The sequence below is a fragment of the Adiantum capillus-veneris genome, chromosome 4, assembly GCF_014529385.1.
Source record: "Adiantum capillus-veneris isolate H3 chromosome 4, ASM1452938v2, whole genome shotgun sequence".
Taxonomy (NCBI): Eukaryota; Viridiplantae; Streptophyta; class Polypodiopsida; order Polypodiales; family Pteridaceae; genus Adiantum; species Adiantum capillus-veneris.
Genome location: NC_140934.1, coordinates 83968864 through 83985464, shown reverse-complemented (window position 1 = coordinate 83985464; position 16601 = coordinate 83968864). Strand labels below are relative to the sequence as shown.

Genomic DNA, 16601 nt, shown 5'->3' with positions numbered 1-16601 from the left:
ATCTATTCATTTTGGCCTGTGTTGTCTCAATTTTTGAGTGAATGTGGGTGGCAGTGTTCCGGTTATCCTTTATAGGTATCTTTTGTTGGTTAATTGGCACCCATAGTTTTTGTTCTTTACCAAGTGATTGTGGTACCATTATCGGATGCTTTTGTTTTGTTTGAGCGAAGTCTATCACTTGATTTTCTTGTGTCGTTGGAATTTTGACTGTTTCCGAACTCCAATCTATTTGCACATTGTACTCTTTTTGCCATGGTTGTCCCAACAACATTGGATGTAGTGTGCTTTTATCCTCAACCACATAAAACTTGAGTGGATAAACATATTGTTGTATTTGTACATGCAATATTGTCTAGCCCAATGTATTTAAGGAATGTGATGTACTGCTTTCTAGGGCTTGTTGGGTAGGATGGAGTTTTTCTTCAAGCTGTTGTTGGTTATATAATTTGTAAGAAATCAGATTGGCTTGAGCTCCTGAATCAAGTTATGCCGTCGAGTCAACTTGATTGCTACCCACTTTGACTGCAATTATTGGATCCACTGTGTCATCTTCAAAAGTAGTTAAGCGAATAGCATTTATTCGCAACGGTAACTCCATCTATTGTTGTCGTAGAAGCCTTCTTTTAGCAATGCGCTCCTTTGCTTCTGCTTGTGCTTCATCTATTACTCTTTGTTTTTCTTTTTTGCGTTGTTTGTAGTGATGGATTTGTTGAAGCATGTCCTGTGTTAGTGGTAAATGATACTTCTTTAACCTACATCCACTAATCCAATTAGGCATTTCTTCACCATCCAATGTCGCAAGTTTGACGGCTCCACTCGGTGATAAGTCATTAATCACAAAGGGACCCATCCCTCGCTTTTTAAGTTTTTTGGCATGTTGCTTCAAAGTGTAAACAAGTACATAATGGCCTGTTTTAAATTCTTTCGTGCGTACATGTTTGTCAAAAACCTCTTTTTGTCGTCTCTTCTGGGCATAGATAGAAGCTACAGCTTTCAAACGAAGTTCATCTAGTTTTTCAAGATCATCTATTCTTGATGAGAGTTCATGGCCCGTCCATTCTAATCGTCTAGCCACGCGTAGAGTTGGAATCAAAAACTCTATGGGTAATATCGCATTTAGACCAAACACCATGTTGTATGGTGTAGTTCCTATCGATGCCCATAGTGTTGAGTGTAATTGTTGATCCCAGTCTATCCGTGATGTCTCTGATACAGTTTTAGTCAAAACTGTGCATAGGGTTTTGTTTGTGGCCTCAGCTTGGCCATTTGCCTGTGGGTGATATGGAGACGATTTCTTATGTATGATCATGAATTCCTCTAGTAGGTATTCAATGACTTCATTAATAAAATGCGTTCCTCGATCACTGACTATTTCTATTGGTAATCCGTATCTTATGAAGACATTCTCGTACAAAAATTGTGCACTAGTCCTTGCATCAGCTTCTTGTGTAGCTTTTGCTTCAGCCCATTTTGTGACATAGTCCGTAGAGACAATGATATATTGGGTATGGGTACGATAAGCAGGAGGTGAAATAGGTCCTACAAAGTCAATTCCCCATTTTGCAAATGCCCATGCTCCCATCATTGGCCGTAATGGCATCTCATCTCTTTTTATTGGCACTTTAGTGCGCTAACATGCGTCACAACGCTTGACAAATTCCTCCGCATCCATGTGCAATCACTACTAGCCAAGGGGGTGGTTAGCAACGGTTGTAGCGATGGATAAATGTCGCTTAAGCAAGGTTCACATGCGTCGCTAGAGACATCGCTACTGTACGTCGCATATGCCATGACCATAGCATGGCTTTTTGCATCGACTTATCGTCGCTTGTGCATCGGTTGTAGCAGCGCCTTTTGCATGGCATGTAGCATCGTTATTAGCATCGTCTATAGCATGGACTATAGAATTGCCTTTCAATGATTATGCCACGCTTGTAGCATCGAATAAAGCATCGATTATTGATGCTTATTCCACGCTTGTAGCATCGACGCATCGTCTCTTATGAGACGTCTCATTTTTTGTTAAAAAATGTGCATCGCAAGCGACGGTTCAAGCGAAGAAAAATGGTGCTTTAAGGTTTATACAGGATATGCAGCCTGTTAACAAGGTAACAATCTGCAATGTGGGTATCGGCCCAATTGTGGATGAATTTGTTGAGGCTTTTGCAGGTAGGTCAATTTACTCTATGGGTGATGTTTATTCTGGATATGATCAATTTCAAATAGCTTTGGAGAGCAGGGATCTTACTACGATGCGTGCACCTCTCAGATTGGTAAGGATGTGCACTCTGCCACAGGGTGCTACTAATTCTGTAGCTCATATGATGAACGGCATGAATAAGGTATGAAGGAATTTATCCCACATGTTACCATGCCTTTCATTGATGATCTACCAATTAAAGGCTGTGAGGAAGGCTCAAAATATGAAGTAAAAGATCAGAGGGGGTGCCGACAGTTTGTTGCTTAACATATTGCTGACTGTGATGCTATTTTATCCAGGCTTGAAGAAGTTAACTTAACACTTTCAAGGCAAAAATCAACTTTTGGTGCCAAAGAGGTTCTAATTGTAGGGCACATGTGCAGTCCAGAAGGTAGAAGGCCAAGTCCAACTAAAGTTGAAGCTATTCAAAAGATGAAGGAAACGTGCTCTTCGGTTACTGAAGTTCGTTGGTTTCTGGGTGCATGTGTATTCTATCTTATTTGGTTGCCACATTTTGCTCATGTTGCAGAAGTGCTTTATCAACTGTTGAGAAAAGGTAAAAGATTTGTTTGGGAAGAAGTTCACACACGAGCTATGAGGAAATTAAAGAAGATGATCCTTGAGGCTCCGACCTTGAGGAAAGTTGACTACAAATGCGGAAGGCCAATAATCTTAACAGTTGACACTAGCCAAACAGGTATTGGCTGGGCTATAGGTCAAGATGATGAAGAAGGTAACAAGTATGCGGTTTGATTTGGAGAAAAAGTGCTCAATGCTCGCCAAAGAGGCTACCCACAGGTTAAGAGAGAACTTTGGGGCGTTGCTACTGCTCTAAGGTCTGATAAAGAATACTTTATTGGAGCTTCAGTCATGGTAGAGACAAATTGCTTTCCACTGATAGGGATGATTGCAAATTGCTCTACTCCGGATATTGCTATGCTACGATGGATAGCCTACATTAAATCTCTTAATCCTGAATTTTGTCATATTGCAAGTAGAGATAATCCTGTTGGCAGATATGTTATCAAGAGCTAGATTTGAAGATGAAGAAGAGATGCTGACCACAAGTGATGATGTTGGCTTGAAGTTCTATTCGTCTTCTTATCTACATGCAAATTGTGGCAATATTGCTCATACTTTTGAGGTATTTTCTGAAGAGTTCTATGAAGGAGAATGGCTTTTGATTGGTCGCTACCTTAGCACTCTTACTAAGCATGAAGGGTGGATGGATCAAGAGTACAAAAAGATAAGGAAGAAAGCTTACGGCTATTTTCTGAAGGATGGCCATTTATGGAAGTAGCCAAAACGCTCTAAAGGAGTACAACAGTGGGTTGTTTGTGATAAAGCGACTCAATAGCAGGTTATCAAAGAGTTTCATGAAAGTTTATGGCCTGGACACAGAGGGGTCTGGGCAACTTTTGTCAACATTAAGGATCGTTACTGGTGGAAAGGTATGTATAAAGATGTGGCTCAGTTTGTGGAGACATGCCTAATATGCCAACAATATTCTAATGCATGACAACGTGAAGAAAAACAACGACCATTTTTTATAGCCGCGAGCTTGTAACAGCTCACTCTACTATCTTAGCTTGCTCTCTATCTATCTCCAGCTTTCTCTCTATCTTTTTTTGTTTGTTTAGCTAGTAGTGCTCTCTCTATCTCTTTTTGTTTAGCTAGTAGTGCTCTCTCTCTCTCTCTCTCTCTCTCTCTCTCTCTCTCTCTCTCTCTCTCTCTCTCTCTCTCTCTCTCTCTCTCTCTCTCTCTCTCTCTCTCTCTCTCTCTCTCTCTCTCTCTCTCTCTCTCTCTCTCTCTCTCTCTCTGACATACACATGCATACACACGCTCGCTTTCTTGCGTTCGTGATTGCTTACGGAGTTTTTATTATTTGCGAAAGTTGATTGGATCAGTGCCCAAGGAATTTCAGATAACTACTTCAACGGCAAGGATGAATTTTGGCAACACACATATCCCACTCTTCTTGCTTTTTTACTTGATGCTCGACTAGATTGGGATATTAGAATGCATAGCGTAGAATCCAAAACTTATGAAGAAACTAGAGAATTGTAAGCATGTTAAAAATAGATCATAACATAAAAACAACGCTTCTGGAGTTAAAAAACATGGACATCTATTAGGGCTTGCAGAAGCACCCCCCTCGCGGATGGGCACGTTTGCATACTATGGAGCTCACCAATCGACGAAGGTTGTGAGCTCTCAGCGAGTTGTATCCCTTGGCCACATGGTGCATTGATCAATAAATTAACAAAAAAACAAAGAAAACTTTTTAGTGTTAGATATAGTACTTGGTACTTGGTGGTTTGGTACATGGTACATAGAATTTGATGCACTGCGTATGTTCTGACTCCTGGTACTTGGTACGTAATATGTATTCTAATTTGGTACGTAGAATTTGATACCTGATAGTTCAAACTCGATACTTTGGTACTTTGTACTTGGTACTCGACTTTGTATGTGATACGTAGAATCTGATAGGTATCATATATTCTCAAATCTGTGCAGAAACTATGGAAATCAAAAGCTTGTTAATATTAGAGTGTGACATAGAAAAATATTCGTAAACTTAAAAATCGACCATCGACTAGCCACGTTTTTTTTTTCTTAATGTAAAAACGAATAAACTACGGTGCTAATTTTTGGTGCACTTTTGAAGTACATGGATCAATAAATTAACAAAAAAACAAAGAAAACATTTTAGTGTTAGATTTGGTACTTGGTACTTTGTGGTTTGGTACATGGTACGTAGAATTTGATGCGCTACGTATGTTCTGATATTGGTACTTGGTACGTAGCCTATATTCTGATTTGGTGCGTAGAATATGATACCTCATAGTTCAGACCCGATACTTTGGTACTTTGTACTTGGTACCCGACTTTGTACATGATACATAGAATCTCCTATCTGTGCAGAAACTATGGAAATCAAAAGCTTGTTAATATTAGAGTGTGACATAGAAAAATATTTGTAAACTTGAAAAATGACTCATCAACCAACCACGTTTTGTTTTTCTTAATGTAAAAACAAATAAACTACGTTTCAACACTAGTTTGGTACCAAAACAGGACACTTAGGTGTCCCTTTTTGAAATATTTATATTAAATGCTACTTGCATTAGACAATGCATTTAAGAAAACCCTCTTAATGTGATCAAACATGTCAACTAGGGGATCTTTTAAAAATATAATCTTGCATTTTGGAAGCTATCATGGTCAAGAATTACACTCATCAAGTGGACCCTTGTAAGACTACGGTTGATGTTTTCAAAACATTGACTTTACAAGCTAAAATAAAAATGAATAGACCTTGTAGAAAATTATGACAAAAGTTTCATATTGACATTTTGAGACAAACACATTAAAATCCTCAAACTTTGCACGTAGATCAACTAGAATTGTTAAAAGACATGGTATGGACACAGTTGGAGCACCTAGAATCTTGGTTTCAATGTTCTTGTATAGGACTTAAAATTTTCAAGAGATTTTGCGCGACAAAAAAATCAAGATTGGGTTCAAGCAACAAGATTTAATTGAGTTAGGGATCCAATAAAATATCTACTCTCGTGGTTTTTACATATAGAACAAGTGTCTCATCTCCATCAGCTCATATACAAAACGCATATACAAAATGAGTCTCATCAGCGCATATACAAAACGTGTCTCATCAGCGCATATACAAATCAAATATCTACTCTCATCAGCCGCATATACAAAACGAGTCTCATCTCCATCCTCAAATATACAACAAACAAATCCCTAGTCTCTATCACTATATGAGCCGTGCTCACTACCAGAACAATCATTAGCATCCGTGTGGTGACCAGCAGTGTCATCTCCATCAGCATCACCCGTGGCACTACGACTGTGGATATCTCCAACCACGTCCCTAGGTCTGTCATCACTGACCGGACCGCCGCTCCTCTCAGCCTCTCGGCGTCGCCCCTCTGCCTCTTGTTGAGCCACCTCTGCTGGATCGGCCTCGCCATGTTGCTCTTGTATTAGTAGTGAAATCAAATAGAAACATATTACAATCTGCATGAAAACAAAGTACAAAATAAACAATCATACTCACAAGTGGATCTCGCCTGTCAGAAATCATCACGCACAAAGCTCGGTAGCCGTAGTACGTAGTGTACTCTATCTCCTGCATCGTAGGTGGATGACCATAGTCTTTGGTCTGTAGTAAGACAAAACCAAAGACTTGTTGTAAACTTCATTCGCTAATATTAGCTTTGAAATTTCAAATTTGAAGGGTCTATACTCACAAATGTGGCCACGAATTCGTCTCGTCCCATCCGGCCTAGTCTAGATGTGTGACCACTAGCCACTCTCTTTTGTGTTGCCTCCTATGTAGATTTGATTATATAAAATAACATACATTAGAGAATCATATAATAGATAAGTTTCTAATAATTCTAGTTTATGTTGGCAAAAACACACACCTTCTGCTGAAGAAAAGTGATGCGTAACATGTCTCCATGCAAATAGACACCTTCCTCTTGTTTGTCTCCACCAAAAAGTAGCGTCTGCTTATTTTTTCATTAGAATAAGCGTTAGAGTATACTGTAAGACTTGTTAGATTTCAACGTTATGTTACTTTTATTGAGTTCTTATTTTGTTCATTTGATCAATGTCTCTTGTTTTTATGTTAAATGCAAATTAGATTCGGATCGGTCACAGGGTACACCGCCACCCCCAGCTACTCGTGATCGGGATTCAAATGAACCCGTTTATGATGATTTGTACTACGACGAGTCTATTATATGTTGGTGCACTCATTGTTGTGGCACATATTGGAGACCTAGACGGGAGTGTTTTTCACATCAGATGACTTATGGTACTTTTGAGCGAGCATCACCTCCTGAGGAGCGACATCGACCTATGGTATGCGACTGATCTCTCTTATTTTCATAAAAATTGATATGTAATAGAACCTATTATATATGTAGGTTCCTTCACTTGACGAGGAGGATGACTTCACTATTAGTGGTGCACATGTCCCTCGCACACGACACGGACAAGTCATTTATCAGTTGCAGCTTGAGGTTTCTCGGCAGCCTCTACCTCTTGCTTTGGACGTTAAGACGAGTGGAGATCTCCTCTTGCCTACTCGTTTGCAAGCTCTAGTATAGACGTACGATCGAAGGCGATACGGAGGATGGCAGGGAGGATCACTTCCTTTAGATGGAGTTGTTTTTAGCTTTTGGGGCAATCGCTACATGATTGCTCCATCCACCATCAGTGGAGCAGGACGAGGCCTCTTTATTGCACAGAATTTGCATGTTCCCCCTCATTCAAAGGTCACCCTTGTGTCTTTTTGTGGACCTATATATGGATGGGGTCCATGGCATCGGCTTGATCGTTACATCCAGAGCATGAGCACATATGGTTTATGTCTCAATGCAGCCTCTCTTTCTGATAGAGAGATTATACATGCAGAAGGACAAAGACTCTATGTTGATGGAAGACCTTACTCTCAAGGAAACATAGCAGGTTTAATCAGCAGTAGTCGAGGGATGAGTGCAAGAACCAATTGCACATTTGTGGAGTGTGAGAATAGTCATGAACCAGGACATATGAGTAGGGTTGTACCACGATATATTGTTGTCAATGCTATCAGACCATTACGGGCTGGTGATGAATTGTTAGTAAACTATGGATGGCGTAGACCTCCGCGAGCACCCTTAACGAATTATGATTAAAAACTTCATTGTATACAAATTATTAATGTTATTTTGGACTCTTGTATCCTAATTTTACACTTTAATTTACATCTTGTTTCTTTTATCTCGGATTTATTGTGATGATCGTCTTGTCTTTTATTTTAATGTTTGTACATGTGTAACAAAGTGCAATTTCAACTATAAGGAAAAGTGCTACTTATATGTGTGTGCCTATCTAAATATGCTAATGATACAATCTTCTTTGCCTATGCAGATTCCGGATTATGACATTGATAATGTCGCAAACCAACATCCACATGACGTATCTCACATTTTCTATAGAGTGCATGAGGATCCTATGCAGAAGTGATCCTCACACGTATGCAAGACTTAAAGAACAATATTCAAAGGATTTTAATGGATGTGCTGATATCTTTGATAATGACGATGGCATGGCTGATTTTATTGAGGATTGGTATCAAAATGATGGTACAAATATTCCTAAAAATGAGAAATATCTTTGAGAAGAAGCTCTAAAGCATATCTACACAGGAAGCCAGCTAACACGACTAAGTGCAATCTTACTTATACTTAATCTTAAGAATCGTTTTGGATGGAGTAATGTATCTACTTCCGCACTATTGAAGTATGTACGAATACAACATATTTTTTTGCTAAAATTCTAAACTTTTGTGATTTTTATTGATCATAGTTTTTATTCAACTTGCAGACTACTGCCTGCAACCTCATGTGTATCTTTCTGTTGCATCGTGGCTGCTGGTTCTTCTTGCGTGGAGGTAGAGGATTGGTCTTTTTCTCTGTCATCCTGAGGCCTTGTTGCCTCGGCAATTTATTGTTGAGTGGAAGTAGAGGGTGTTGGCCCAAACTATGTAGTCTCTTCATGTGCAGGGCTCACTTTTTTCTCTGGCTTCGGTTCTTTCTGTTGTTGCTGCTCTTGTGTAGCAGTGGCCTCTTGTGCGGATTCACTTGCCTTTTGCTCTTCAGGCTTTTGAGTAGCTTCGGGGACTTTCTCTTGTTCCAGCTCTTCTTCTTTCTCTTCTTGTTTCTTGTGCTGGTCAGGATCTTGTGTAGATTCTGTTTCTTTGGTGGACTCAGATTCTATCTCTTTCTCAGGCTCCGCTTCTTTATTGGTGTCTTTGCCGGTAGGTGATGGTGGTGGGCTTGGCATAGGGTGATCATGTTGCTTTGTAGGCGGTGAGGTGGGTTCGGGAGACTCATAGCCTCGTTCTTGTGCTTCTTCCCTTGTCGTTTGCTCACCTCATCTCTGTTCCTCTACCTCTTTGGCTTTCCTAGCCGCTTCTTTTGCTTCCTTCAGCTTGAGGGATTCATCTTCTTGGTACATTTTATCCAAACTCTCTATCGGATCTTCAGCCTCTTTTCTTGTGTGATGCTTCGTTCTTGGGCCTTTAAGTCCACTCGGCACCCATTTCTCTGGGTCCTTCCCTTGTGCTTGTCAGTTGCGCTAGTAGGCTTGTTTTTCTCTTTCAAAATGAGCTTATTTCTATGTGGGCTCTTCTTGGTGGGCGGCCACAGTTTTTCTCTTCATTTCTTCTCTTCTCGCTCTCTTCTCCTTGTTATTAGAGCTCTCGTTGATGTGCCTTTCCGGCGAGCTGTCAGCTAATTCTTCATCGGATTTATAAGATCTTTTTTCTGACCTTGTAGCTCTTGGGGATGGTTGTGCTGCCAATATCCATGTATTCTGATTAGGAGCAGGTGGTAGATTGTCAGCCATGCCAATAATGGCATGCTATGCTATCCTTGTTAAAACTTCTGGCGCACCCAAGTAAGTGATCTTGCCTTCTTTCTTGGTGCCCTTCACAGTGGTCAGGACATACTAAGCGTGGTCCACTGGTTACCTGGTTGTTGACTTTAGAACTTGGGTAGATGTGGTGGCAACCGCGTGATTTGGTGTAGTTACCTTGTTGGCCTTTTTGCCAAAAAAATGAAAGTGCTGATGGTATAATCCGGCTGGCTCTTCCACATGTTTCCGAATCAAATCTGCAAAGGTAGTCGCAGCGGTGTCTTTGGTAAAATTCCCTGTTGTTTTTCTATCCCTTTCTCTCTAGTCATTCCCTCTGTAGGCAGTCTGAGTGCCTCTGCCAATATATCTTTGGTTATGACTACATCGACCTTGTTTCCCTGAGTGTCAGATATTTGGGCTGTTCCATCTTCTTTAATTGTGGATATAATCTCATAAGATTTTTGAAAATCCACTCCGCAAGGCTCCTGTTCATAGAAGTCTCTGAGTCCAAGCCTGGTGTTGGCTTCGCGGCAACATCATATACTTCTTTGGGTAAGAGTTGCAACTCCGCCTGATGCCCCTCTTCACTCTTGAATCTGCCAGTGAAGACTCTAGTGTGATGATCTTCTAGCTGTTCTCTGGAGAGGTATGCTGCCTTGGTTGAATCAAGGTCTAGTTCATAAGCGGGCAGTTCCTGCAACCTCTCCTTTTGGTTGAGCTTCTTCTTGGCCCTTTCTCCTGCTTGCATGGCTCCTGTTAAATGAATAGAGTGCAAAGTTAGCAGATTTGTCAGAATTTTCTCTAAAATGTCCTTTAATATGAAATGCTGACAATTTTGGTCATATATGCTTCAAATCAATTTTTGAACAAGCATAGATGCATAAAAACATGCAAGGAACAAAACTGTGAAGCCAAAACAATTTTTTGCAACCAAAGTAAATAGTCGTGATTATTTACAGCTGAGCAAATTTTTTAACTTTTTGCAAACTTGACTTAATAGGCTTGAAGTATATACCAAATAACTTCTCTGAGTGAAATATGGGCTCATTTGGATGCATAGGGTGAAAATGGTACCGGATTTTGGCTTTAGGTCTCTAAAACAGTAGATATAAAGGAAATTTGAGATTTTGAGCTCCAAATTGGTTCAAACTTAGCTAGTGGGCTTAACACATCATATACTTTGGATGTATGATGGCAAAATATCCAAACTTCCCAATTTTGGCTAGAAAGTAAATAATCGCGATTATTAATTTGTCTTCCAAAATTAACATTTTTTGGTACAAACTGGTTCTAGGCATTGGATAGACATTGTATATGAGATATAAGGTGATTTGGATCAAGAAATGTTGTCCATAACCCAAAAATTGGCTTGCAAAGACTTCTTTGCGTTTTTTGATAATTTTCCAAGTAATGGGTGCTCATTTTGGCTCATACTTGATTTTTGGTGTGTACACATGATAGGTGAGGAGATGTGACAATTTCCAAGAAAAAATGATGCAAAAGTAAATAATCACGATTATTTACAACAATGGAAAATTATTTGCAAAACTTACAAATTTTGACCTAGACATATTCTATACACCTAAAACAATTCCTGAATTGAATTTGGTCAAGTTTGGTCATGCCGGCATCACTTTGTGCTTTGTCGACTCTGAAATCACCGTTTTCTGTGACTACACTCTCTGTTGGGTTCGTCGGTCAACTTTGAGACTTTGGACTTGTCCGCAACATAGTCGTGAAGCAACTTGTCCAATTCTGGCTCATTTGGAGTCAGTTTGACACCGTCTGTCGAATTTGACGCTTTATAACCTTCGATCCGTTTTCTGCTTTTCGAGGGCTTTGCTTGATGGATTTCACCAAACCAATCATATACATTGTATATGGACCTCATAAGCAAGCCATCTGTGGAGTCAGATCGGAATTCTGGAATTTGCCAAAAACCTAGCTTTTCTACTGGGGACCCCCTCGACCCCTGTTGAATGGTCAACTGATGATATAGAAAGGTTCTATTATGTTAGAGCATTCTATGGTTCAAATCCATCTAATTTGGTCGAGCTGGTAAGCCGCTATGGTCAGTTTTTGGTCGTAGGTCTTCGTGCACTGCTCGGTTTCTAGGATTTTTTCTAGGGCATTAGACTAGCTACCAGCCGTACAAAATGGATCATTCATGATTAAAGAACTTATCCATCATGTCTCATTTGAGACGGTGCTAAAAATGGTCAACTGTGGGCTCCAGAAAAAGACACGCGAAAGAGGTCGAAATCTCTCTCTGCAAAGGCTGCAAGTGGAAATGAGATGGTTTTAGCCTACCTTGGATATCTATACCCGGACATCCCGAACCAATTTTCCCCAGATTCCCCCGTTAGTCCTACTAGGCCGTGAAATCTATGTCAGACTCAAAAATTTCCCTGATCGGATTCCTGTAGCTCCTTCGCAAGAATTTTGCAAAAGTAGGCTTGGCCGCCTAATTTAGGCTTCCCGCTTCCACCTTCTGATTTCATTGAAAAAATTTGTACTTGTCCGCCTTGTCTTTCTGATCACCATTGTGTCTTCCATTTTACCATCTGAGCTTCCCTGCTATTTATTATTAATTATTGACCTGTTTATTTAAAAAAATCAAAGAAAATAGCAAAATGCTCTAAAAAAGTAAAGTGAGAATCCAATAATTAAAAGAATCCATTGAAAAACACATCTTTATTGTTTTTGTTGGATTTTTCTATTTTTAGGCCTCATTATCAATAAAAATGATAAAAAATACCCAAAAATGACTATTTTTGATGATTTTTTGATAGTATATACACTATTTTCACTCATCAGGAATATATTATCAATGAATTTTCCCTTGATGATGAATTATAAGGGAATTATTAGGTAATTTTGAAAAAAATCACACGTTAACATAAAACTTTTTCCTCCCTCTTCAAACATTGCCCTTAATTACTTAGTACTTAGTGCCCTTCCACCCCTCCTAGATGGCGTACTCTGGGACGACTGTATGCATGGGTTGAACAATTGTGTCTATGCATAGTCATGGTTGGCTCTATCATGCTATGAAGATCAAAGCAATTCAAACCAATATGTTGTGCAAGAGCTGGGTCTTGAGTAATTAACTCAAGGGTTTCCGATGTCGAGGTTTGCTGCTGATGTCTTCCAAAGAGAAAATCTTGTAGCTTGTGTGCTCTCTATTTAATTGTACCATCAGGATGCTTTAGCACACTGATTGCTTAAGCTGTTGGTAGCACTTTTGACTGTTGTCGAGCTTTTTCTCGCCATTGGTAGCTTCGTCTGCTTGGTGTTGTATGGTGTGGTGGAATCATTTGAGACTTAACTCGCCATTGCTTGATTGGTTTTACGGTTTGTGGAGAAGATAAGTGCTCCTTTTTCTTCCAATACATTTTCATGTTAGGTTCCTTGCTTGGAGATGCCCGTTTCTGTGTTTTAACCCTTGGAACCTTATTTTGTTTTTTCGGTGAAGTTTTAGGCACCTAGATCTGAATCGGTTTATTCTTAAGCTGTGCTTTTGGTACCCAAATTTTCCTGCTACTTGTAGCATTTGATTGTCGAGGGGATGGAGAAAATTGACTGCTTCGGGGTTTCGTATGTTGATTGCTTCTTTTTCATTCCTCCTTGCTTGGTGCACTTAGAGCAATGATTTTCCCTCCTTTAGGTGATACCTTTACCTGGTTTGTATCCCAATCTGCTTTGTATGTCCGCATCCAGGGAATTCCAAGAATCATCGTCTCATGCATGTGTTCATCTGGTAAGCATACAAATTGATGAGGACATGAACATCTATGTACTATCACATTCAAGTTGAATACTCCCAATGTTGGAGTTGGGTTCTTGTTGCATCCTTTGATTGTTGTTATTCCTGCTGTCAATTCTTGACTTGTTTCCTTCTTGTACATGGAATAGCTTATTGCATTCACTCTAGCTCCTGTGTAGCATTGGTGCTATGATTGTTGAGCTTTACTTTGATGTGCAAGTCCATTCCATCTAACCAGTCATCATCTGTTGAAACTGCATCTTTAGGTAATTCCCATTGTCGATCATCTATTTCCAGAGTGTTGATGGGAATCGATATCTGTTGATTCTTGAGAGCAGCTTTTCGCTTGAGTACCCGAAGCCGAGCTTCCTCTTGGGCTTCATCAATAACCTGTTTTAGTTTAATTTTTCTTTGCTTGGCTACATGAATTCTTTCTAGCAATACATTGGTTAGTGGAAAATTCTATTTCTTTAAATGACATCCACTAATCCAATTATCCATTGGTTCACCATCTAGGGTGGACAATTTTACTGCACCACTTGGAGATACATTTTCAATGATAAACGGTCCGTTTCCTTTTTTCTTAAACATGGGAATGTGTTGCTTAAGGGAATAGACTAAAACTAAGTCCCCTTTCTTGAAGATTTTTGTGATTAAGTGGGAATCAAAAAACTGTTTTTGTTTCCGCTTTTGTGCATAGATATGAGCTACAGCAGTTAGCCTTTGCTCATCTAGCTTTTCTAAATCTTCAAGCCTTTCTAACAATTTATGTCCAGTCCACTCAAGATTCTGTGCTACCCTTAATGTCGGCAATAAAAATTATATTGGAAGTATGGCATCAAGACCATAAACAAGGTTAAAGGGTATATCATTTAAAGCTGTTTTGAATGAAACTCGATAAGCCCATAGAGCAGCATGGAGATTCATTTCCTAGTATGTCCTTCTTGAACGAGCCACTTTAGTCAGCACCAAGCTAAGAATTTTATTTGCATGCTCAGCTTGTCCGTTTGCTTATGGGTGATAGGGAGATGATTTGTTATGGATGACCATAAACTCATTAAGCAAATACTCGATTACCTCATTGAGGAAATAAGTTCCCTGATCACTGACAGTTTCTATTGGCAGTCCATATCTCGTGAATACATACTCATATAAGAATACAACAATGATTCTAGCATCATTCTTTGATTTTCTTTAGCCTCGACCCACTTGGTCAAATAGTCCGTAGCTACAATGATATATTGAGCTTGGTTTCTATAAGCAGGAGGCTGTATTGTTCCAACAAAATCTATACCCCATTCTGCAAAAGCTCTAGCCCCCATCATTGGTCTTAAGAGAATTCTATCTACTCGTGTTAGCATTTTTTCTCGTTGACAAGCATCACACCTTCGAACATATTCTTTGGCATCTGCAAAAAGTGTTGGCCACCATATGCCTGCCATCAAGATTTCTCTTGCGGTGGTCTCACTAGAAAAGTGACCTCCAGCTAATCCATCATGTGCTTGTTCTATAATCAAAATATACTCGTTTTTATTTGCACAGAGACGCAAATGTTGATTTTTACCTCTCTGATACAATTGGTTCCCAATAAGACTATAGTCTCTTGCTTCAGTTTCAATTGATCTTTGACGCCGTTTACTCATATCCTCAGGAAATGTTCGGCTCGATAAGTAAGTAACCATATAATTACTCTACTTAGGAACAGGTGACATTTGAAACAATGTACATGAGGTATGGGTGTTTTTTTTTTACATTGAGGGAAATCCTTTACAAAAGATCAAACATCTCTCCTCATAGTCGGCCAAAATACTCCAAGTCTCAAGATTCGTTGCATAGTTTGGTCTTCCGCAAAGTGAAGTCCTACGATGGTAACATGTACTTGACTTAGGTACTGTTCTTTTTCTTCAGGATTAATGCATAAGAACAATATCCCGTCTCGATTTCTTTTGTATAGCCTACCAGCTAGTAATTGATACATAGCCGATTGCTCGATTAACCTGATCATGATAGGAAGTGGTATTTGTGAATCCACTTGAGCAATTGTCATCAATGACACAATGTTTTCCGACCATCTAGGTATCATTTTCGATGAACAAATAGCTATCTGGTAGATCATCGTCTACACCTTTAGGTGATTATTTTGAAAAAATCCTTGACAAATGATCTGCTCATTAATTTGTAATGCCCTTTTTTTACAACCACAGTGAAATCAAATTCTAGAAGAATGATGAACCATCTCACTATTCTCCCTGTGCTGCATGGCTTGTTGACCAAATACAACAAAGCTTGGTGGTCCACAAAGAACACAAACTTGTTGGCTAATAGATAATGTCTATACATAGATTATTCCTAATCCTTCCCTTTTGGTGGTGGTGTAGTTCTTTTCCGCCACATTCAATTGTCGTCTAGCATAAGAAATAGGAAGGTCAATTTTCCCATCTCCTGGTTGAGCTAATATACAACTGATAGCAAAATTGGAAGCATCTACATGTACGTGGAATACCTTATTCCAATTTGTTGCTTTCAATATTGGAGCTGAGGTGAGAGCTTGCTTAAACTTCATGAAGGATTCTTCACATGTCTCGGTCCATTCAAATTGTGTAATCAAGCTATACATGGGTTTTGAAACTATAGCATACATGTAGATGAATCATCGGTAATATCCTTAATGCCTCATGAAGGCTTGTACCCCCTTGACTGTTGTTGGTCTAGGCAAATCAGCACATGAATCTTCTTAATATCAGTAGCTATGCCATTTTTAGACACTATATGTCCAATAATTTTTCCTTGTCTACCCATGAATGTGTACTTTTCAGGATTTAAGCAAATCCTATAAAGTCTACATTTTTTGAATACCTTTTGAGGTGTTCAAAATGATCAGCCCGGATTGATGAATGTACGCATAGATCATCCATATATACTTCTAAGAATTTCCTAAGATATTATTTGAAAGCATGGATTATCAACCTTTGAAACGTAGCTGGAGTATTAGTTAACCCAAACGGCATAACCCGATAGGCAAATATACCCCATTCTGTTGTAAAAGCAGTTTTATGCTGATCTTTTGGGTCAACCAAAAGTTGATTGTATCCCAAAAAGCCGTCTAAGAAGCTATAAGCTTCTTGTAAGCTTCTTTTCTTGCAACTCGTTCTAAAACATGCTCAGTTATCGGAAGAGGAAAGTTGTCTCTAATGG

General features: G+C 39.3%; 3 protein-coding genes across 3 annotated transcripts; 1 reads left to right on the top strand and 2 right to left on the bottom strand.

Moving 5' to 3' along the window:
• Positions 1–598: 598 nt before the first annotated feature.
• Positions 599–1309, bottom strand: LOC147459516 (uncharacterized). The gene has a single exon (XM_086511608.1). It carries the CDS (start codon positions 1307–1309, stop codon positions 599–601), a length of 711 nt encoding a protein of 236 aa, XP_086367734.1.
• Positions 1310–5971: 4662 nt separating this feature from the next.
• Positions 5972–6687, bottom strand: LOC147459515 (uncharacterized). The gene is made up of 4 exons (XM_086511607.1): positions 6658–6687; positions 6481–6561; positions 6284–6392; positions 5972–6207 (listed from the first exon to the last, which is right to left on the bottom strand). Exons 1-4 carry the CDS (start codon positions 6685–6687, stop codon positions 5972–5974), a joined length of 456 nt encoding a protein of 151 aa, XP_086367733.1.
• Positions 6688–7215: 528 nt separating this feature from the next.
• Positions 7216–7917, top strand: LOC147459514 (uncharacterized). Its single transcript, XM_086511606.1, has one exon. The coding sequence runs from the start codon at positions 7435–7437 to the stop codon at positions 7915–7917; it is 483 nt and encodes a 160-aa protein (XP_086367732.1). The 5' UTR covers positions 7216–7434.
• Positions 7918–16601: the final 8684 nt, after the last annotated feature.